Source organism: Dendrobates tinctorius, unplaced genomic scaffold (genome assembly GCF_039654945.1).
Source record: "Dendrobates tinctorius isolate UK_male_01 unplaced genomic scaffold, ASM3965494v1 ptg000084l, whole genome shotgun sequence".
Classification (NCBI taxonomy): domain Eukaryota; kingdom Metazoa; phylum Chordata; class Amphibia; order Anura; family Dendrobatidae; genus Dendrobates; species Dendrobates tinctorius.
The window spans coordinates 8,814,090-8,839,263 of NW_027361752.1; the positions used below are offsets into that span (position 1 = coordinate 8,814,090).

At 41.1% G+C, this 25,174-nt stretch overlaps 1 protein-coding gene across 1 annotated transcript; it reads right to left on the reverse strand.

Annotated features, from left to right (window-relative positions):
- Positions 1-4,937: 4,937 nt before the first annotated feature.
- On the reverse strand, positions 4,938-24,909 carry LOC141097301 (uncharacterized). The gene is made up of 6 exons (XM_073584359.1): positions 24,808-24,909; positions 24,228-24,446; positions 22,774-22,992; positions 20,804-20,890; positions 16,525-16,626; positions 4,938-6,592 (listed from the first exon to the last, which is right to left on the reverse strand). Exons 1-6 carry the CDS (start codon positions 24,907-24,909, stop codon positions 6,143-6,145), a joined length of 1,179 nt encoding a protein of 392 aa, XP_073440460.1. The 3' UTR covers positions 4,938-6,142.
- Positions 24,910-25,174: the final 265 nt, after the last annotated feature.

Here is a 25,174-nt window from a genome sequence, read left to right on the forward strand (position 1 = left end):
TTTTTTAATTTCACTACTTTTTCCACCACTAAAATAATAGAACCTAAAACCTGGACAAGTTTGTTACAGCCGTAATCATACTGATCTGGGGAATCATGTCTCTAGGTTATATTTACTGAAGAAAGAACGCAAAAAAAAAGCCAAAAAACAGTGGCAGAAATGTGTTTTCTTTCATAATTTCACCTCACTCTGAATTTTTTTCCTCTTTTACAGTATATGGTAAATGAATAGCATTATTAAAAATTATAACTCTCGAGAAAAAAACAAGCCCTCATAAGGCTATGTCGAAGGAAAATAAAAAAGTTAGGGCTCTTGGAACAAGTGGAGGAAAGTGGAAAAGCAAAAAAATCCTATTTCATTAAAGGGTTGAGCAGGGCTGCCATCAGGGCATGACAGCCCTTACTGCTGTATGGGGCCTGGTGAACAGCAGTACGGAAGGGGGCCCGCAGATCAGGGGCCCCGCTCCTGTGCTGCCAGTCATCGGGCCCCAAGTGCTGTGCGTCATCGTGCGCCGGGCGGGCCCCAAGTGTGCGCTGCGGTGGGACTCCAAGTGTGCGCTGCGGCCGGGCCTGCAGCACACACATCAGCAGAGCCGCCACAGTGCCCAACATCCAAAAGTTAGAGAAGTGCTGAAGGACCTGTGGTGACGTCATCATTATCACAGGCCTTCAGCATTGATCAGCTCCGCCCCCTGATCACATGACGATGACGTCACCACAGATCATTTCAGCTCACACAGCATCTTCACCGCAGGAGCGAGGTCAGGTAAGAAGAAAGTTTTTATTTTATTTTATTATTGAAAGGGGCAATATGTTTCCCTGGCAGAATGGAGACACGGGGGCAGGATTGGAGACACACAGGGGCAAATATGTAGACAGGGGGCAGGATTGGAGACACACAGGGGCAAATATGTAGACAGGGGGCAGGATTGGAGACACACAGGGGCAAATATGGAGACAGAGGGCAGGATTGGAGACACACAGGGGCAAATATGGAGACAGTGGGCTGGATTGGAGACACACAGGGGCAAATATGGAGACAGGGGGCAGGATTGGAGACTCACAGGGGCAAATATGGAGACGGGGCAGGATTGGAGACACACAAATATGTAGAGACGGGGCAAAATGCAAGACATGGGGGCAAAATGCAAGACATGGGGGCAGAATGCGAGACATGGGGGGGCAGAATGCGAGACATGGGGGGGGCAGAATGCGAGACATGGGGCAGAATGTGAGACATGGGGGCAGAATGAGAGACATGCCAGAATGTGACAGTGAGACACAGGAAGGGGCAGAATGCGAGACATGGGGGCAGAATGTGACAGTGAGACACAGGAGGGGGCAAAATGTGACAGTGAGACACAGGAGGGGGCAGAATTTGAGACACGAGGCAGGATGGGAGACATATGGTGCAGGATCATGGGGCAGGATGGATACAATGTAGACAGATGGGGCAGGATCTGGAGATCATGTGGGGGCAGAATGGATACTCATGAGGGCAGGATGAGAGAAAATATGGCTGGAGCCAGGATGGGGGATATTATTACCATAGGGGATATTTAAGGGATATTATTACTTCAGTGATGTATTTATTTTATTTTTTGAGGATACTGTTTTAAATGGGGGGGGCGATTCTGTTACTGTGCCGAGTGACACTATGTCACCTTTTTTTCTTCATCTGGTGTAGTGTAGAAGTTGGGACAAAAATTAAATAATGTGTTCTGCAAGTGGAGCTCTAGATAACTGTGTTATTATCTGCAGAGACGAGCCCTGGCTGGAAGACGTGATGGCGATCTGTGCTGGATGAAAGATGAAAAGCAAAGATGAAGGACTTCACCTAGAGTCGTCACTGGTGAGTCAGTGTGTTACCTGTACAATGACAGTATACACTATGTACAGAGTGCCTTTGTACAATGTCACCAGTTATCACTGTATTACCTGTACACTGGCACTATATACAGAGGTCCTGTGCATAATGTCACAGGTGATCACTGTATTACCTGTATACTGACACTATATACAGAGCTCCTGTGTATAATGTCATTGGTGATCACTGTATTACCTGTACACTGACACTATATACAGAGTTCCTGTATATAATGTCACTGGTGATCACTGTATTACCTGTACACAGACACTACATATTAAGTACAGATCTCCTGTGTATAATGGCTCTTACTGTATGGTGATAGTAATATGTTCTTTTTATTAATGATCAGTATTGTAGTATCCAGTTACCATGTGTGGTAATATGTGGTCTGATCATGGTGTTGTGGTATTTGTCCCTTGTATGTGCTTTTATTCTGTCACTGGTGGTAATATGTGGTCTGGTCATGGTGTTGCTGTATTTGTTCCTTGTATGTGGCATTATTGGTCATCATGTGGTGGTAATATGGTGTCTGGGCATGGTGTGGTGGTATTTGTCCCTTTAGATGTGATATTATTAGTCATTTTAAAAATTGAAAAATAAATAAAAAATATACCTAAATTGTATTGGATATTTTAGCAAATGTTTAATAGGTTAGAGTAGAGTAGGGCCCAGCCAAAAGAGTCTACCGTGTCGTGGTGGCAGATTTAAAAAATCTTTTGGCCATAACAAGAGCTGCTGGCTATGTGTTTGATCTGCTGATGGGAACTGTTAATGTGTGATTGGTGAGAAGTGGAGTTTTTCCAAGAGAGAGCAGTGGGGCTGTGGACAGTTCGAGGGGTAAAGGGCGGGGCTGGGGTGGAGCCTGGGCGGAGTCTCAAGGGGACCCCAAAAATTTTGCCAGTATGGGGCCCCGAAATTCCTAGTGGCAGCCCTGGGGTTGAGTGATAAGCCAATAAATCAAATTGAAAGAAGACATGAAATGATACTTTACATTTTTTTATAAATGAGCCTTCACATAATAATAATAATAAATTTTATTTCTATAGCGCCGACATATTCCACAGCACTTTACATTTCGGAGGGGATTTGTACAGACAATAGACATTACAGCATAACAATGATCACATAGATTATAACAAATACCAAGAGGAATGAGGGACCTGCTCGCAAGCTTACAATCTATGATAAATATAGATATATTTATAGACATAAATATAACAATAGGTACAGATATTAAGAAAAGCATAAATTACAGAGGAACTGTCACCACTACTGACATAGCTCTAGGGGAGTTTACTGGGGCAAAATAAGATGTCCATCTTGTATGAAGCCAATGTGCCAAGTTGAGATGGTTGGCGCTAGACTCATCCCCAAGAGAGGTTAAAACCTTGTCAAAGATGGGCTCTGTGAACATCAGGCTGGAACATTTATCTATTTTGGCGTCAGCCTTCGTCCCCTGGATGCGCCAAGCCTCTGACGAAGGCTGATGCCAAAACGCGCGTCAGGGCTTGGCACATCCAGTGTACATCTTCCGTGTGTGCACATTAAGGTAATCCATCCAGAGGCATTAATTTTGGCTATACTCATATAATCTTATTAATATTGTGGTCCGCATTACTTCCTCTTTTTATTTGGACATGTATCTTTTGGGCCCCCCTTGGATCATCTTTGCAATTTGCACTATGGCTACCATTTAGCACTTTACTCTGCACACAACACTTTTCCTTATTGCACTTTATTTACCCTTTGTAGCGGCACCTTTATGGTGTTGATAAGCTTATTTTTGATACATTGGTAGTAGCTATTTTTCTCAGCTGGGTTGCAATAATTGTGTTGTGCCCTATTGTTTTCCCACCCCCTTCTTTTATATATCTTTCTGTATTATCAATAAAGCATATAATATTGTACTATTGGACATATTTCGTTTTTTTTTCTTCTGTGTGCTTTGGTTATTCCCTATTTTTTCTCTATATTGTCCACGTGTGCACATATGGTGGTGTTACTATTCTTTTAAAGACTGTGATTTTATACCACATATTTCATATGGGCACTCTGCCTTGAGGTTGTTTTTTAATGTCTTTTTTTACATGCAGAAAGCTGCAATTCAGTGGTGAGGTCATGGCTGGACTACCTGGCAGCAGGTTGAGTAGTCTTTTAGGGATAATCTCCTGCTGATAAAACAATGAATTTATAAAAACAACAGCAAGCAGCCCAGTAAGTGACCTATTGCTAGAATTATGATTTATGTCCCTAAATCAAGCTGCTCTTAGATTTGGTAGCAAAAATCTAGTGACAAATTAACTTTAAGTTGCCGCCAGAGATGTTTGGCAGTGGCTCTCTCATAGGAGTGCTCGGCAGAGCTCTGGGAGTTGGCCAAGATAGCTGCCATACAAACAATCAGGTGAACCATTGTTCGACCTTCAGCTATCTAGAGTGGGGGGGGCTTTAGTTAGGTTTTCTTAAAACTTTACTTGTAACAAGTGTTTAAATAATTGTAATTATATTAAATAATAGTAATAATAATAATTGTTCCTTCCTTTCATTTCTACAGACATTGGCTAGAACCCCCCAGCACCCCGAATAGGAGATGTATGCCCTTAATGCAGCAACCAACCGGCTGCGACCCCCTGGGCAGAGGTAAACGAGATATCCCACTGCTGCCACCAGTGTAACGGGGTCTTCTGTGCTGTAATACCTCTTATATTACCACCCCGTTTCTCAGGAGGTTCACTCTGCTTTTCCTCACTTCTGAATGACGGACGCTGGTTCGAAAGGCTTTGTAACATGGGAACATATAAAAGATCACTGCTACTCCATGTATTTCCAGTGTGACAACATTTTACTCATCAGTCTCAGAATATATATATATACATACAGAGGGCTGGACTATCAATGTGTGTCGTGCCAGTAGATAACAGGCTTCAATTAAGACGCCAGATGTACATTACAATAGCTGTGGGATTTACAAAGGTGGGGGTAGGTCAGACGTGGGATATCTCATTTACCTCTGCCCAGGGGGTCGCACCTGGTCGGTTGTTGCATTAAGGGCATAGATCTCCTATTCGGGGTGCTGGGGGGTTCTGTAACACCAGATCTCTTTCTTCAAACATGACTTTTTATATAAAATGGCCATTTAAATAACTAAGATATGTTTCTAAAACACTTGTTACACTTTTAATTAATTGCGGATGGTACAACCATAGCTTTTACATAAATATCATCTGAGATATAAAATGATGAATCATTGCCAAGGACAATTATATCCCACCACACAAATGATTTCCTTTGGGGGGGCATTACTAGTCTTTTCATATCTAAATCCCCTGTGTATGGTCATCTTTACTGAAGAAAACAATCAAAATTCCTCAATATCAAGTAGGTTAGTAAGGGATGTGGATGCCATAACTGTGGTTTTCTGAGTCTTTGTCTGTTCTCGCTGTAATGTAGCATAAGGATCTCTTTATTAAAGATGAAGTCTGTTCTTCCTTTTTGCTCCACCTCAGTGAAGCAGGATACAGGACCTGCAGAACCTGTGACAGGCATTTCATGTGAGACAAATTACAAATCTATGATAGAACAGAAGAGACAAGTAAACGGGGACCAGACTTTGCCAAAAGGGTAAGTTAATAAGGATGACCAAGACGGTAGACCTCATGGAATAATCACATCAAGGATCTCAAACACAAAGGACCTCACATTTTAGTAGGGACAACAATTAAAAACAATTAAATGAAAATGATGCAACTGATAGAAATAAGGCAAGGGGTTTAGGTACATTCTATGCATACTTCGCAATTGACATTTTCTGGAAACCTATGTGATCAACAATCCTTTGAGTTGGATGGCTTTGTTGTGTAGTTTGATCACAGCAGAAACTTGTGAGAGTAGATTACAGTATATGGTGAAATTCAACTTTTATCTTCACAGAACATGAGGTAAAAGCATCAGCTTCTTAATACAGCATAACAGCAAGTCTGAAAAGACCTTTTACCAGAGAAAGATATGAAACCAAAGTACAACAAGTATATGCATTACATTCAACTAAGCATATAACAGTAACAACATCGCCATCTACTGTCAGAAAAGTGTAAACTCCTCCTGCACACAAATAAGCCTGTATCCGTTGCATATCTGCCAACAGGCTTGTGAAGTGATTGTAGATCACGACGACAGAAAAAAAGTGTTTTTGAGAGATATTTGAAACTATCAATGATGCATTTGGCTGTGGATATATGATTTATGAGGACTATTTCATGCTAGAAAATAAATCTTATTAACTTTTCTGGATGTTTAGAACAATAAATTGTATTTTCCATTTTTTACTTGTAGAGTTCCAAACTACCTCAAAGACCTGATCAAATGTGCCGAAGAAGGCGTTATCCCTGAAAACGGTACCACTCACCATCATCACCACCACACCTTTTGGGGACTTCTCACACTTTACACCTTTACTAGTAATATTTGGGTGAAAAGAAAGTTTGTCTTCTTGAACAAGTGCAAGTAATCGTGAACTCGCACTTCTGCCACCGTTGTACTTTGTCTTGACTGACATGTAAATAAGTTGTAGGGCCGCATTCTCCAGGAAGTGATCCGGGCCCCAGTCTTTCTTCTGCAGTCTGGAGGATTCATGCTGGGAGTTCAGCAGAGTATAGAACCACTTATAGAAATCACGAGCAAACTGTTCACAGTCGACTGGCCAAATATATGATGCATGTTCTTTATTCTGTAAACAATAGCAAAATAAGTCACAGCATGGTTCCCACATGTATTTCCTCGCTTCATGACGTAGTCTCCATGATTGTCTACTGTGAATATAGTTTGGTCATTTTCTAAAATATATGGAGAGCAATTCATTAAGACTGGCGCAGGGCATGCTAGTCTTAATGAAGCGATCGACGGAGTACACTTACCGGATTCATTAAGCAGCGTGCACCACTTCAAAGAAATCTGTTACAAGGTTTTTACTATGTAATCTAAGAACAGCATAATATAGGGGGAATGACCCTGGTTCAGCTGATGTTTCACTTGTTAGGCTGTGTGTTGCTATTTTAATAAAATTGGTGTTTTATCAGCAGGACATTATCATGACAGGATTTGGTGTCTCATGCCTACTAGTCAACTGCTCTTTGAAACCCCACTGATTGGTAGCTTTCTGTAGACTGACAGCTGCCAATCAGTGGTGTGAGCGTGGATATACAGGGCTCAGCATTTGAGCTCTGCTAGAACTGCAAGAGAAAACTGTGATTGTATGAAAATGATAGTATGCAGACCAGTAAGTGACATTGCTGGAAAAAGGGTCTCAGGATTGACATCATGCTACTCTCAGGTTACATAGCAAACACCCACTGACATATTCCCTTTGATAAATTAGGCCCATCTGTTACCCAGCATGAGCCACCACCAGAAATGTATGTAGATTTATGGAGTAAGTTATGCCACTTTATGCTTTACAGTAAGTTATGAGGAATGTGATGGGCAGGCATGAAGAAACAAAAAAAACCCAAAAACCTGCAATTATGTTGTTTTTGTTGTTTGACATTTTAAATGTTATGCTTTTCATTCAATGCACAAATTAAGTGTTACCTTGATTTTGTGGGTCCACCCGACTATGTTTTATTACTTTTGTACAATAAATACTGTTTGAAAAATATATATATTTTTCTGTATTGCCATGTTCTGAGAGCTCAACTAAGCTGTTTAAGCGCTTATTTGTTTGTGTGACAAAATATAGTTTCCATTGGATGTGGTGAGAGCAGACGTATAGTTTTTTGGTTGTTTATTTTTATTAAACAACATTTTCATTTAAAAAAGTAGGAATTTTTACTTTTGTTTTACATTTTAAACACTTAAAAACATTTCTCAACTTTTCTTTTACAATATTTATTGTACAGTCTCTTAGGCTGGTTTCACACTTGCGTTTTTTTGCGCTGGATTTTAGCGCTAAAAAAGCATGCTTTTTTTTCCTATATTTTGCATGGGATGCGCTTATGTGCGCATACACATGCGTTTGTATGCGTTTTTCCGCGCATGCGTTTTATTGTGGTGTGCGCTCGGGCGCACAAAATGCATCCTGTTGCATTTTTTGGGCGTCCGACTTGCCTCAAAAAAACGCATGCGCGCGCAATGTGTTTTTTTTACAGCAAGACACCCATTATAAGTCTATGGGAGCGTATATGTGCGCATTGCCATGCTCATGTATGCGTTTTTTTGTGACCATTAGTTAGACAATGGAACTTAGGGGTTTGGGTTATAGTTAGGGTTAGTTAAGGGGGTTTAGGGTTAGGGTTAGTATGGTTTGGTTAAGGGTTATGGTTAGGGTCAGGATTAGGGTTAGGGTTAGTAAAGTCATGGTTTGGGTTAGTGTGAGGGGCCAACTAATGTTGGAAAAAAACACAAACGCGGTAAAAACGCACTAAAAACACATACAAACGCATAAAAACGCTGCGTTTTTTTCATGCATGCTCATAAAAATGCTTGAAAAAAACGCAGCATTTGTATGCGTTTGTATGCGTTTTTTCCATGCGTTTTTTTGCGGGGAAAAACGCGCAGCAAAAAAAAGCAAGTGTGAAAGTAGCCTTAGGCTTTGATCTTTAGCAGAGATTGGATGCTGCAACAACCATCGGCTTTCTGAGATTGCATTGCAGGGGTCACTGGAGTAACAGAATGAGCGCCGTAAGCCACAGGATCATGTTCCGGGTCAAAAATGTACTCCCTTTTCATGTCCTTATGGGCGCTTACATGTTTTATTACGATGTGAAAAGGCAGTGCAGTGACAGTAGCTTGTTAAATAACTACCGTGTGCTACATTCACAATGTAACATCCTAGGGTGAAAGTAGCGCAACAAAGTTTTATCTGACATACAATTAAAGTTTTTAATCAGATTCTACTAAAATGATTTATGATTAAAATATATTAACAATCATTTGTACAGCTTCTGTGGATTCATGGGTCATAAAACCCAAAAGCATGAAGATAGGAATAATTCATTCAAGTGGTTTTTATTCAATAAATAAATAATGATTCACTGAGATTTCACAACTTCTTCATACAGCAGCGTGGGAGACATCCACAAATTATTCCTATCTACAGTGGGTTCGGAAAGTATTCAGACCCCTTTTTCACTCTTTGTTTCATTGCAGCCATTTGGTAAGTTCAAAAAAGTTCATTTTTTTCTCGTTAATGTACACTCTGCACCCCACCTTGACTGAAAAAACCCAGAAACTGAGAAATTTTTGAAAATGTATTAAAAATGAAAAACTGAAATATCACATGGTTATAAGTATTCAGACCCTTTAGGCTCAGTATTGAGTAGAAGCACCTTTTGAGATAGTACAGGCATGAGTATTCTTGGGAATAATGCAAGAAGTTTTTCACACCTGTATTTGGGGATCCTCTACAATTCTTCCTTGCAGATCCTCTCCAGTTCCATTAGGTTGGATGGCAAATGTTGGTGCACAGCCATTTTCAGGTCTCTCCAGAAATGCTCAATTGGGTTTAGGTCAGGGCTCTGGCTGGGTCAGTCAAGAATGGTCACAGAGTTGTTCTGGAGCCTCTCCTTTGTTATTTTAGCTGTGTGCTTAGGGTCATTGTCTTGTTGGAAGGTGAACCATTGGCCAAGTCTGAGGTCCAGAGCTCTCTGGAAGAGGTTTTCAGCCAGGATATTTCTGTACTTGGCCGCATTCATGTTTCCTTCAATAGCAACCAGTCGTCATGTCCCTGCAGCTGAAAAACACCCCCATAGCATGATGCTGCCACCACCATGTTTCACTGTTGGGATTGTATTGGGCAGGTGATGAGCAGTGCCTCCACACATACCGCTTAGAATTATCACCAAAAAGTTCTGTCTTTGTCTCATCAGACCAGAGAATCTTATTTCTCAGTCTGGTAGTCATTCATAAGGTTTTTAGCAAACTCTATGCAGGCTTTCATATATCTGGCACTGAGGAGAGGCTTCCATTGGGCCACAAAGGCCTGAATGGTGGAGGACTGCAGTGATAGTTGACTTTGTGGAACTTTCTCCCATCTCCCTGCTGTATCTGTGGAGCACTCTACACCTCTCACAAAGGCTTCTCTCCCACGAAGGCTCTGTTTGGCTGGACTAGAAAGATGTCTGGTGGTCACAAACTTCTTCGATTTAAGGATTATGGAGGCCACTGTGCTCTTAGGAACCTTGAGTACTGCAGAAATTCTTTTGTAACCTTGGCTAGATCTGTGCCTTGCCACAATTCTGTCTCTGAGCTCTTTGGCCAGTTTCTTTGACCTCATGATTCTCATTTGGTCTGACATGCACTGTGAGCTGTGAGGTCTTACAGAGACAGGTGTGTATCTTTAAAAATCAAGTCCTATCAGTTTAATTAAACACAGTTGGACTCCAATGAAGGAGTAGAACCATCTCAAGGAGGATCACAAGGAAATGGACAGCATGTGACTTAAATATGAGTGTCTGACCAAAGGGTCTGAATACTAATGACCATGTGATATTTCAAGTTTTTCTTTTTTAATACATTTGGAAAAATTTATATATTTCTGTTTTTTTCCCCATCAAGATGGGGTGCAGAGTGTACATTAATGAGAAAAAAAAACTTTTTTTTAATTTACCAAATGGCTGCAATGAAAGAGAGTGAAAAATGTAAAGGGGTCTGAATACTTTCCGTACCCACTGTACATACACAATGTGGTTTTATCTCACAAAATAAAAGTGTAGGATTGTCATGATAGGAGGCATGTCCAGCATAACAACCTCCCTTTTTCTGTTACAATACAAATTGCAGATACAGGAAAAGGAATTGATATACTAGACAATACCAACCAACATGAGAAGTATACAATTTTTCAATGACACAGAAGATTACCCTCTTAAGAAAGTCTTAAGCTTGCTGTCTCCTACTGGAAAGACCTATCATATTTTGACATACTGGTCTTACTGATAATCTGTCTAAAGCTAACTAGACACATTTGTAAGAAACCACTTCTTACCCATTTAAAAAAGACACATTTTCAGAAATAAAATTTAATTCTATAGGTTTCAATTAAATATGTTCTGAAACAAAAATAATTTGTATATAACACAAATTTATACCTTAAAATGGGGGACCATCATGGGCACCAAATTTGCCCCTAGCTATGCTGACCTACACATGGTGGAACATCTATCCATTGGGTGTCTATTCTTATGCTGTAGGTTCATTGAGTATACTATGGGAGGACAATTAATTTACTTCAGGCAGTTTTTTATTCAAACCTATTAATAATGATTTTCACTTATTTACTCGAAAAAGTTTTCCCATCCACCGTGTCTTGTGTCCGATTACAAGTTCTTAATTTTGTACCATACTTTATATATCAATATCACAGTTTTTAAGCTATCTGCTTGCAGTCATTGAATCAGAATCTTAATTGGTGACATGATAAAAGTTTGGCTTAAGTCAAGTATCATGAGGTGTGCACTTGTGTGCCCAACACAAAGTATCCAGTGAATGCTTCCATTAATTGTTTACTAGCAGAGATTGTGAAAACCTGCAAGGAATTGAAAAAGAACTAACAGGGGATTTTTTATTATACCATGATTCAAACTTAATTTACTAAGTTCTAAATATCCCTTTATTAAGAATATGTTTATTTACATTTAGAGACAGAAAACCTTTTCTGAAAATTGTCCACAGGATTTGTTCCTACAAACTCTAAAGGTCCCGTTACATTTAGCGATGCACCAGCGATCCCGACAACAATACGACCCGGTCAGGATCACTGGTGCATCGCTAAATGGTCGCTAGTGAGCTGCCAAACAGGCAGATCTCACCAGCGATGCAGCAGCGGTCGGCGGTCGTCACCTACCTGTCACACGCAGCGAGGGTGACGTCTTCCGCCCGCGTCCATGGAGTCGCTCGTCGGCACCAGCAGGTAGCCGACGACGAGAAATGGACCATCCCGTTCTCAAGCGATCAGCGATATCCAGCGGGGAGCCGGGTCAGAGGTAAGTGTCACATGACACTTCTCGCTATGAAGGCGATCTCGCTATGTGTGAAGGGGACTTAAGACTGTCTTATCAGTTACTGGTATTGGACTGTAATGTTAGATTCAATTGTCAATTCACTTATGGATTTGTAGCAGGAACAACAGAGGAACATCAAAACACAGAGTTCTAAGAAAATGTGCTCCACAATGGGCAATACAAGTTTTTACTGAAAAAGAGATATGAGAACAGTTGTCAGGTCGTCTTTAAAATGTACTACAGTTTTTGTCCTAGTTGTTTGATCCTCAAGATTGTTAGATTAGATTTTCTTATAAAACATGGACAAATTAGAATCATAGAAGATGTCTGTCCAGCCTCTGTTTGAAGACTTCCATTGAAGGAGAACTCACCACTTCTCGTGGCAGCTTGTTCCACTCATTGATCACTCTAACTGTCAAAAAGTTTTTTCTAATATCTAATCTGTGTCTCCTCCCATTCAGTTTCATCCCATTGCTTCTAGTCTTTCCTTGTGCAAATGAGAATAAAGTTGATCCTTCTACAATGTGACAGCCCTTTAGATACTTGTAGACAGCTATTAAGTCTCCTCTCAGTCTTCTCTTTTGCAAACTAAACATTCCCAAATCCTGCAACCTTTCCTCATAAGACAGGGTTTGCAGACCGGTCACCATTCTGGTCGCTCTTTTCTGAACTTGCTCCAGTTTGTTGATGTCTTTTTTAAAATGTGGTGCCCAAAACTGGACACAATATTCCAGATGAGGTCTGACCAAAGAGGAGTAGAGGGAAATAATGACTTCACGTGATCTAGACTGTATGCTTCTGTTAATACATCCTAGAATTGCATTTGCCTTTTTTGCTGCTGCATCACACTGTTGACTCATATTCAGTCTGTGATCTATTAGTATACCCAAGTCTTTTTCACATGTGCTGTTGCTTAGCCCTATTCCTCCCATTCTATATATGCTTTTTTCATTTTTATTGCCCAGATGTAGTACTTTGCATTTCTCCCTGTTAAAAACCATTCTGTTAGTTGCTGCCCACTTCTCCAGTTTATTTAAATCTTTTTGAATCCTCTCTCTCTTCTCTAGTATTAGCTATCCCTCCTAGCTTTGTGTCATCTGCAAATTTAATCAGTTTACCCTCAATTCCTTCATCTAAATCGTTGATAAAGATGTTGACCAATACAGGGCCCAGGACAGAGCCCTGTGGTACCCCACTTGAGACATTCTTCCAACTGGATGTGCAGCCATTTACGACCACTCTTTGGGTCCGATCACTAAGCCAGTTATGAATCCACCTAACAGTTGCCTTGTCCATTCCATACTTAGTCATTTTTTCAATAAGGATTGTATGAGAGACTTTGTCAAATGCTTTGCTGAAGTCAAGATATACTATATCTACAGCATTTCCTTGATCCACCCAATCAGTGATACCGTCATAGAAGGAAATTAAGTTAGTCTGACATGACTTATTAGTTACAAACCCATGCTGACTCTGTTTAATCACTTCATTCTTATCCAGGTATTGACATACATGTTGTTTAATAATTTGTTCAAAGATCTTTCCTGGTATAGAAGTCAGACTCACCGGCCTATAGTTGCCTGGGTCCACCTTCTTCCCCTTTTTGAAGATAGGAACAACATTTGCTCTTCTCCAGTCTTCTGGCACTTCTCCTGTTCTCCAAGAATTTTCAAAGATTATGGAGAGGGGTTCAAAAATTTCTTCTGCTATCTCCTTCAGTACTCTGGGGTGTAATTCATCTGGACCTGGAGACTTGAATTCATTTAGGTTAGCTAAGTGTTTCCTCACTATCTTTCTGTTTATAGATATCCTGGATTCTTCTATTCCCTTAATAGGACAGTGAATAACAGTTGATGTTACATTTCCTTTCTGAGAGAAAACAGATGCAAAATAGGAATTTAAAAGTTCAGCCTTCTCAACATCCTGTCTTACCATTTCATCATTTTCATCCTGTAAAAATCCTATAGCATCTTTGACTTTTCTTTTACTTTTGACATATCCCCAAAATCCTTTATTATTGCTTTTGACATCTCTTGCAAGCCTCAATTCATTTTCAGCTTTAGATAATCTGATTTGTGCCCTGCAGGTTCTGCAGATAGCATTATATTCTTCTTTAGATATGCCTCCCTCTTTCCATTTTATAAACATTTTTTTCTTTCTTTTTAGCATGTGCTTAAGTTCTGTGTTCATCCATCCTGGTTTCCTTAAATGCTTCCTATTCTTCCCTCTTTTCGGAATTGTTAACAACTGTGCTTTGAGAATTTCATTTTTCAAGATTTCCCATCCTTCCTGGACATTTTTGTCTTTAAGGATATCCAGCCATTGGATCCCTCCAATTCTCTTTCTGAATCCCTTAAAATCTGCCTTTCTGAAATCTAACCTTGACGTCTGAGTCTTCACATGTCTTCCGCCTCTAGTTATCCAAAATTCTAAAATAGCATGGTCGCTACCTCCTAGGGTCCCAGCCACTTTTACCTCCTCAACCATTTCCTCCCTGTTTATAAGGATTAGATCCAAGGTAGCAGTTCCCCTTGTTTTCTCCCCTACCTTTTGGAAGATAAAGTTGTCAGCAAGAGAGGATAAGAATTTCCTTGACCTGTTAGTTTTGCCTGAGAGAGATTCCCAACAAATGTCTGGATAGTTGAAATCTCCCATGACAACTATGTCATATTTTTTGGAGAACTTGGCCATTTGATGCATAAAGAGTTCATCCATATCTTCAGCTTGCACAGGCGGCCTGTAGTAAATGCCTACAATGGTGTCCTTTCCATTGTTCTGTCCTTGTATTCTTACCCAAACAGTTTCCACAAAACTCCCAGTCTCTGAAGCTTCAATCTCTGTGCAGATATACACGTTTCTAACATACAATGCAACACCCCCTCCTCGTTTATCAAGTCTGTTTCTTGCAAATAAGTTGTATCCTTCTAGTCTTGTATTCCAATCATGTGTATTGTCCCACCAAGTTTCAGTGATTCCAATGACATCATATTTCTTTTCCTGTGTTAGTAGTTCCAACTCTCCTTGTTTGTTGCCCATGCTTTGTGCATTAGTATAGAAACATTTTAGTTTGTGATTGGTTTCTCTTTCTCCAATATTTTTATTAATTAGATTCTTTCATCTTTGTTCTTCCTTTCCACTTCTAATAGCAGAGTTCTCAATAGCATTTGTCAGGTGTATGGCTTTTTCTGGTCTTTTGCTTCCCTTCCCATGTTGTTCTAGTTTAAAGCTCTCCTTACAAGTGTAGCAAGGCGACTTCCAAATACATGCTTTCCAGTCTTCGTAAGGTGCACCCCATCTCTAGCAAGTAGTCCATCGTATAAGTAGTTCACTCCGTGATCCAGAAATCCAAATCGTTGCTGACGGCACCATCGACGTAGCCAGTTGTTCACCTGCAGAATCTTATTCCACCTCCTTGCTCCATGGCCATCCACTGGGAGGATGGAAGAGAAGACCACCTGTGCTCCCAGTTCTTTCACTTTCTTGCCTAAGTCTTCAAAGTCTCTGCAGATGGTTTCCAGGTCGTTTCTTGCGGTGTCATTTGTCCCCACATGTAGTAGCAGGAATGGGTAGTCATCTGTAGGTCTGAAGAGTCCTGATATCCTGTCAGACACATCTTTAATTTTTGCACCTGGAAGACAGCACATTTCTCTTGAAGTTAAATGCGGTCTGCAGATAGCGGCCTCTGTTCCTCTCAACAGGGAATCCCCCATGACCACCACTCTCCGTTTCTTCTTCACAACATTTTTCTTTCTCCATCCAGGAGGACTCTGAAGGCGTACAAGGTTGCTGTTTGTTGGAAAAGTCCTGATGTATTTCTTCATCGTTTTCCTGCGTGAGAGCCTGGTACTGGTTTCTGAGCAGTATGGGTGCTGACTGCCTCCTGATCCTCCTGCTTCTCTGGGTCACATGTCTCCATTCCTCTGTTTCTTCAGGTGCACTTCGAATTTCTTCTCTTTCTGTAACATGAAGAGATAATTCTGCTCTGTCCAAGAACTCTTCACCTTCCTTAATGATCTTCAACGTAGCTAACCTCTCTTCGAGATTTTGCAACTTTTCCTCCAACAGGGACACAAGCTTGCATTTGTGGCATGCGAAGTTTGGCTTTTCCACTGGTAAATCTGTGAACATGTAGCAAGAAATGCAGCTCACCAAATGGCTCCTGGCCTCTTCCATCTTGAGATTTCTTAAAAACGATGAAAGATGAGCCAAAATTCCGATTTCCTTTTTTTTCCAATTTCCAGCTGCAACGGCCAAAACCCAGTGATCGCTGAGCTCGCGGAGACTCTTCACTTATCCCAGAAGGCACTGGGAATATGCAAATGATCTCCTCAAGACTCTTCCCCTGGTTTTCCGATTTCCTCTTTTCAGCTGCAACGGCCAAAACCCAGTGATCGTTGAGCTCGCGGAGACTCTTCACTTATCCCAGAAGGCACTGGGAATACGCAAATGATCTCCTCAAGACTCTTCCCCTGGTTTTCCGATTTCCTCTTTTCAGCTGCAACGGCCAAAACCCAGTGATCGTTGAGCTCGCGGAGACTCTTCACTTATCCCAGAAGGCACTGGGAATATGCAAATGATCTCCTCAAGACTCTTCCCCTGGTTTTAGTGAATGAACATGCACATACTTCTAAATGTCATTATACCCTTTCTTATCAAGTCTTACCTTAGTGGCTGAGGAAAGAGAAGTCACCACTTCTTTAGTATTTATTTTATATGGTGCAGATGGAGGTACAGTTGGAGGCTGGAAGACTTTTCTGCTGTATTGCTGAAAATTTGAAATAAACAATGTCAGTTTTTTTATTTAATGCTAATAAACAGTAATAGATCCATATTATCAAATATCTACTCCGTCAATTGTGGCTTTAGCGGTGGCTCATTCGGCAAAAGTAGTCACAATATATAAATTTGCATATGGCACAGTAAGGGGCACTTTATTTTAGACACAGTCCTTCTTCCAGTGTTTTAACATTCTTTAGCCTCATTGTGCAAAATGATGTGTTTATATGTCCACGCTGGGGTCTGCAAGTAGGGAGCGGGCTCAGGAGGTGAGCTGTCTCCACACATAATAATAATAATTTTATTTCTATAGGCTGACATTTTCCGCAGCACTTTACATTTCAGAGGGGACTTGTACAGACGATAGACAATATACCGTAGCATAACAATAATCACATGGATCATAACAGATACCAAGAGGAATGAGGGCCCTGCTCGCAAGCTTACAGTCTATGAGGAAAGATGGTAGACATGAAAGGTGGGTGGTAACAGTTGCCACATGGCAGGTGCCAGCTGTGTTACATAGTCGACATCTGTCTTTAACATCAGCCATCAAAGTTAAGCTCCGATTTCTGCTATTAATCATTTCGATGCAGCCGTCAACTTCTGACAGCAGTATATAAATGGAGCAATCACGGACACCTGATGGTTTACCTTGGAAGCCAAGAGCCTGCTAAAGTCTCTCATGACCGCCACCTTGGAACTCCTGTGAATCCCAACCATGAACAGCCATGTGATACATAGGAGACCTTCATTTTCACTGTTTAATGCAAAACATTAGTATTACAGTCTATTGAAGAAGCGATCAAACCACCACAGGTTGTAGTCTCCCAAAAGGGAATAAAATTAAAGTAAAAAGTGAAAAAAAAAAAAAAGTTTTAGAAAGAAATTGTAAACAATATAAAAATTCAAATCACTGGCATTTCTCCCCATTAAAAATAAAAAAATAAAATGGAAACATATTTGGTATTGCTGCATCCATAAAAAACGGGACCTATCAAAATATTAAAATTAATTAATCCATACTGCAAGTACTAGGGAAAAGCCAGAAGTGTGTGTTTTTTTATCACCAGACCTCACTAAATAACACATGAAAAAGCGATCAAAACATTGAATGTATTCTAAATTGGCATCAATAAAATGATCATTTTTCTGAGCAAAAACAAAGCTTTGACACAGTTCAGTCAGCAGAAAAAAAATGTTATAGGTCTCAAGGGGGGGAAAAAGGAAAAATGTTTTGTTTTTGTTTGTTTGTTTTTTTTACAAACTTCTGGTTTACAATCAGGTTTTTGGGTTGATTTAACCATACAATAATTGAAACATTTTTTTCATTTTCTTGCAGCACATTACATTATTATGAATGGTGTCATTCAAAATTGTCCCGTAAAAGACAAGCCCTCATATGGCTATGTCGATGGAAAAATAAAGATATGGGCGTGGCTCTTGGAAGGATGGGAGGAAAAAAGTGAATGTGAAAAAACGGATATTTGTTCGCTTAGCCAGGGGTTATTATGAGCAGCAAAGCACAAACAAATTTCTCCAGGGACATATGGAGTCTTCACTACAAACTCCTCTTCTCTGAAAACACAAAGATAAAGAACAGGGGTGAAAAAAAAAAGACAGAGCGAATACCCTCCAAATAGTGAGGCTCTGTGGGCCATTCAGTCCTTAGCAATTGCAAATGTATTATATTCCCAATTTATTATTTGACCTTAGTGGTTTTATAATAGTAAGCTGTGTATGATCCCGATGCCTGGTGGACTGCATCGATAGACGTGGTGCAGGACAGTAGAATGACTTTCCTTTTCTTCTTTGGATGGTTTATACATTGATTTTATGTGCATTTGTAGAAAGACGGTTTGTAAGAATAATAATAATAGATGTCCATTTGATAAGGTCTAAATGGCCCCGGGGCATCACAATTGGAGTGTGTGTGTGTGTGTGTGGGGGGGGGGGGTTCTATATTCTTTTCTTTCCATGTTCTTCACCAGGAGAAATAAGAGGAAGAAGAGTTTGTAGTTAAGGCTCCAAGTGGCTCTTCATGAATCTGTTTGTGTTTTACTAATCAATATTTTGAAACCCTGGAAGAAAGACTGTATCTAAAGTCAAGTGGCCCCATACTGCGCCATATTCTATTTTATATAATAGTAATAATATAGCAATATAGCCTCTGTCATCCATAGTCACCCATCGGAACCTCACAATCACATCACGGGGGTGAGCAGTTGAACTGCCAAGATTGTGGTGTGGTGTTGGACTGCCAAGATTATCCTGGTAATTGCATTAGGAGCATGTTTTGAATATATACATATACCGCTGATTCAGTGACTGCAAACTCAAAACAATGCAGCATATACAGTACATAAAATAAAAAGGAATAATGGAAGAAACTTACTATGCTGCTCACAGAGATGGGTCAATTTAGCCGAAGAAGAGCACTTCGATTGGGGACGTTCAGCGAACGGGATTCATGCATACATGATGTGTATCTCTCTACAGGAACCAAGATCAAAATTTGGCTTGACCTTTTTTCAGTACCTGAGTTACACCCACACATCCTCCTTGATGACCTCATGTGGGCTGGGTTGTGGGTTGTTCTCAGCCCCTCAAGATTATATGAAATTCTCAACTTATCTGATAACTTCTCTCTGGATGATGCTTAAGTTTGAGATCGCTGCCATATTTTTATTGGGATTTTAGCATTACCCATAGATCAAACATGACATGGCTGGAGTCAGTTATTTGGCCAACATTGATTTGGGGCTTATAAGCAGGTGTCACAATTATGAAGAAATGTGCATAGTTTTCCCTTATTCGCCCTGAAGCTGAAAATGTATGCCCCACCACTTTCAGATTTATACAAACTCCAATATTCATAATTTTCCTTCAGAGACATAAAGTCTGGGCTGGCTTTAGAAATCTTAATATTTTTGTATGACACTTTCTCCTTTTTGAGGTAGTGTGATGACTGATTCGCAGATCGCCCCACAGGCCTATCTTACGGCCCACCCTTCCTGGATCTCTCTTTCGGGGATTCGGAGATGGGGTTCTCCGGAAGGTTTCTCAGCGCCACTGGACAGATCTGAGACTCCTTACTAGGGGTAGCCAGAAGAGATGCTAGGGCATCAACCTTACAGGAACCCTCTGGGACCTGTTCTGGGTCAATCAATGGCCCTGTTATCCTGCTGGATGATGAAGGTCCAGAAGGCAGGGTGCTACCTGCATTCTAGGCTCTGAGGTCATGGGTGACAGCGGCTAGGGCTTCTCCAGGAGGTTACTCAGCACCACCAAACAGATCTGAGACTCATGGCTAGAGGTAGCCAGAAGTGACCCTTAGGCATCAAGCTCACAGGAACCCTCTGGGACCTATTTTGGGTCAGTCACTAGTAACGTTATCCTGCTAGATGATAACAGTCCAGAAGGCAGGGTGCTACCTGCATTCTTGACTCTCCAGACACGTATGACAGTGGCTAGATAGGCTGTCTTTCTGAGGGATAGCATTTTCTTATTTGTCTGACAGGCTGTGGGACACACCTGCCCACCACCCTGACAGACTTGGGATCCTGGATTCCGAGAACCCTAAAAGGTCGTGAAACACACCTTCCCGACATCCTGCCAGACTCGGGGTACAATTTTCTCACCTCTCTGGTAGGCTATGGGTACCTCTTTCGCTTCATCCTGACAAATGGTGTGACACACATTCCCCTCGCACTGCCATGTTGCTGTCCAGTCCTCTGAAAAGAGTTCTTCTGTCTCAATTAATTTGTCTATGCACAAAAGACATCCTCTTTAGTTCTATTATTGACTTTTGCCCTAACAGGAGCTCCTGCACGTTAATTAAGATTTCCTGCTCCTTCATGTCCATTGTTCTAATCTGAGTCTAGGAGATTCAAAATGTCAGCTGTTTTCTTCCTCACTGGAAATCTGCGTGAGAGGGAAGGAGGCAGAGGGGCGGGTGCACCTTCACTACAGTGGCATTAGAAATCTTAATATTGTCTATGACATATTGCATGTGAGCTCAGTGAATGGGACTGATCTGCAAAATAATAAATAACCTGTGGACAAGCATTGCGCTCAGTATGGAAATATTTTTTGTAATTAATTTGTGCTAGACTAAATATTTTCACTAAAATAATGCACCATTATTGTGCATTGTACATCGTTACCGTATAGTTTGTGCATGGAGTGTCTGACACTTTTTCAGTCTTCGGCACTACCTGAATCTTGGAGTGAGCGGTCATGTGTGGCACAGTCTGTAAAATATGAAATAACAATGGAAAACTTTATTACAGTTGTGTGATCTTATAAATTCTACATATCTACTTGTCACATTACTTCAGTGTGTGGGATCAACAGAAAAAATGGCTTTACAAATGGTGACCTCCTCAAGCTCCCAAATACCCTGCTGACAGGGTATGTGAGAACATACTCTTTTCTCTGTTTTCTCAATGACAAGGTGGAGAGGATAAATAAAGCTTTTAGGTGATGGAATGCTGAGTGATGACATACTGTGAGAGAGAACAATTTTACTTTAAGGTTCTTCAAAAACTTTTCTAGGACAATAAGAACAAGTTCATTCAGCCAGAACGGATCTGTCTGTCTCCAAATTCTTGTCATGTGTATGGCCAATTTAGATGGCTATCCAAACAAAACAAATTAATAAAAAACAGTCAAACAGTGGTCACAAACAGTCAGTACTGTACTTTACTGGCATGACCAGTAGGAGCCATAACGTCTGCAGTACAGCACGTGACCACTGCAGCCAATGGTTGGCTGCAGTGATTAACAAAGGCCAGGAGGCTCAATGGAGAATCAGTGTTGGATCACTTGAGGAAAGTTGTGATTAATATATTTTTTGTTTTACTCCTGTTTTCTTCAGACATTAGATAACCCTTTTGAAGGTATTTTGAAGGATGTAGCAAGAAGGGCCGGCTTTAGACAATGTGTGACTCTGGGCAAAAGTTTAAAGTGGGGCCCCAAATGTTCACATATTATACAATCACACAGATAGCATTTACATGCGCTGAGTTCAGGCCGTTAATACTTACCTTTTCCCCATTCCCCCAGCTGCTGTGGCTTCTGCAGCGCATCTCATCTGCTCCACTGTTGGCACAGCGTGGTGCACAATGAAGTGACGTCATCGCTCTACCACTGAGACAGAAGCAGAGGGGAATGATGGGGAAGGCAGCATCACCTGACGTTCTCTCCTCCTTCACTGCTTTCAACTGTATTGGCATCTATGATGCCGATATGATGCAGAAGACGTGGAGTTTGAGGTGCAATAACAAACACAACCATGGACAGGTTCGGTGTTGACGTTAGCTATGAGTCTTATGGGGAAGCTGACAGAAATCAAGTAGTGGTGGTGGAAGTTCTTGAATGAATTCCCTGTTTCCCTTCATGGTAACACAAAACCCATAAATACTGTATATATGAAATAAAACACTGAACACAGAATTGTGGAAGAATAATGGCCGTGGTGTTTATTTAGGGTAACCATAATAGACTTTATAATATTTTAATAAATTAATGCCCGAAATAGCAATAAGTTAATGATGTAATAAACCAATCCACACAGATAGCTGGACGAATTTCCCTCAAATAAAAATTCAAAACAACGAAGGAAACATAAAAAGGGGGAGGGAGGGTGGGATCTTCTTTCTTCTTCTGAGGTGAATGGAATAACTGGTCTAAAGTAGACTTTTTATACCAAAAATCTTCCCGGTCTTTTATGAAACAGCCAATCATATTCCATAAAAAGTGCGCCAAGAACAGCTGGAAATAACTGGAATGAACCTGCTTGTGACCTCACAGCTTACCAGAATGACCTTTTGATCTCAGTTTGAACATCAGTAAACCATTTTAAACTCATATTAAAAACAACCCCAAAATGACAGGATAATTAAAATAGGGTCTGTGTTCCCATGACACCCCCCCCATTCATTTATATTTGGGGGAGGACTACCATTAGATGACTGTGCCATTATAGAAAATATGCCATTTTAATTTGATGAAACTCCTGTAGCAGATCAGTGATGGTCGAGCTTGGAAACCTTACACTGGAGACATATAAATACACAATTCAATATGTGTCATTCTAATATCACAGAGCTCCACTAAGGTTGAGTTGACTCACCTGAGGGTGACAGGTTTGTGATGGCGACCTCTGTTCTTTTCCCCCTTCCCTTTGATTACTGTGTAAGGACAGTTTGGAAATATCAGGCACAATAAGAACATTACTTGAAACCTTCTGTGGCTTCTGAAATGACACATCAGAAATCTTCGCTGGTGTTATTATTGAAGGTGAAGTTACCGGATGTTTCACTGGAGTAAAGATCATTGCTGGAATTATTTCCTGGAACAAAGAAACTACCTATTACCTAATTTTGTTTTGAAGATTTGAAGTGGACATGTCGTCAGATTTATGCGGCCTCGACCACTGGCAACATAAATCAGACATTGCAGCCGGTTATTTTTTTCATCCTGAAATGATGAATCATAATACAGTTGTTTTTTGTACTTCAGGAAGACACTCGTCAGAAACGTGTTGTGGAATAAGAAACGCTTCTATATTATTGGATCAAGGATCCAATCATTTTGGTTAGCGCAGCTTAAAACCATGATTTGTCTTTTCCTGGTGGAGTTCATCCCCAAGCCACGGGAGGAGCAGCAACCGTAATTGAGCTTCCACAGGAGTTGTGCCTGCACAACTGTCTCAGGTGAGCACATTACTTGGATCTAATATATCTTTTTTATAACGGTATCACCCTATAGTCTGGCATGCTCCGTTTCCCTACAATGTGTATCTACCATTTCATTGTAAACATACTTTATAAACTGGCTGGGGACTATCAGTTTCTGCTGACTTAGGGTACCGTTACACCTAGCGATGCATCAGCGATCCCGACTAGCGATATGACGCGGTCAGGATCGCTGGTGCATCGCTAAGTGGTCGCTAGTGAGCTGCCACACAGGCAGATCTCACTAGCGACATCGCTGGGGACGGGGATCGCTACTTACCTGTCAGACTCGGCGATCCTGCGTCCTCCCGCCCAGCGCCACGCGTCGCTCGTCGGCGCCACAGGAAGCGCCGCAGGAAGTGACCTACGAGGAATGGTCCAATGTGAGGTTTGTCACCGGTCGGTTTCTCCATGCTTCATTCCAGTTGCCCAACAGACCTCTCCCCAATTGTGTGCAGTCAAAGGGTTTCTGAGTAAAACATTCCTGGTGGCAAATGTTCAGCCAGTGCATTATTCATACTCCTTGTGTTTTGGTTGAAAACAGGTGTCGGCCATATCAACTTTTCTGTGACAGAACTATCAGTGGGCAGTGGCTATTAAGCCCACACACTGTTTAGCTGCGTGCACATATCCTCCCCTGAAGACCCAACAATGGAGAAAGGTGTTGGGAGGCACTCAGGGCTAGTCTAGGGTATTTCCACATAACCACACCACAGATTTTACACTTTTGTATGATAAAACTCCTGTAGCAGACCAGTGATGGATGATCTTGGAAAGATTGCACTGTGAGTTTATGAATACACCATTCTATATGTGTCACTCTAATATCATAAAGCTTCTGTAGACTCACCTGTGGGCAGCAGGTCTGACATGGTGACCTCTGTTCTTTTCTCTCTTCCATTTGACTGCTACGTATGGACAGTTTGGAAATATCAGTAGAGAATAGGCACAAAGGAACATTACGTCCAAGCTGCCAAACTGGCACATCGGAGATCTTCTGCGGTGTTATTACTGAAGGTGAAGTTACAGAGTCTTTAATTGGAGTAAAGATCACGGCTGGGATGCTTTCCTGGAACAAAAAGACTAATTATATTACCTATATTTATTTTGATAAGTCGGAGACTATAGATAGAGACTAGTGATGAGCGAGTGTGTTCGTTACTCGAGTTTTCCGAGCATGCTCGGGTGTTCTTCGAGTATTTTGAGCATGTTCGTGAATTAAGTTTTAGTCCCCACAGCTGCATATTTGCAGCTGCTAGACAGCCTGAATACATGTGGGGATTTCCTAACTAACAGGTAATCCCCACATGTATTCAGGCTGTCCAGCAGCCGCAAATCTTGCAGCTGCGGGGGACTAAAACTTAATTTACGAGCACGCCCATGATACTCAGAGAACACCTGAGCATGCTCGGAAAACTCGAGTAACGAACACACTCGTTCATCACTAGTAGAGACCTAATAAATCCATTGTGACACCTTGCTGGCTTCAGGTGATTGACAAACCTGTCAATCATCTGGAGCAGTGCTGTCATGATCTGAAGTGATTTGACAGTTTTAAAAGCACTGTGTGAACTTTTTATCCTTTTGGCAAGTTGCCAAGGTGATTTGACTGTCCCCAGTGGTGGTTAGTGGTATCACACCTTAGGTTTCAGTTAATGTGCACGTAATTAGGAATCAGGTGTGGGGCTCTATAAAGGAGTCTCAGGGTGTGCAATCACTGCTGGTGATACTGATTCATTTATTCTGAGTTTGTGAGAGCCTGGTGAAAGGATGGAGCTGAGGAGGAGTCCTGCGCAG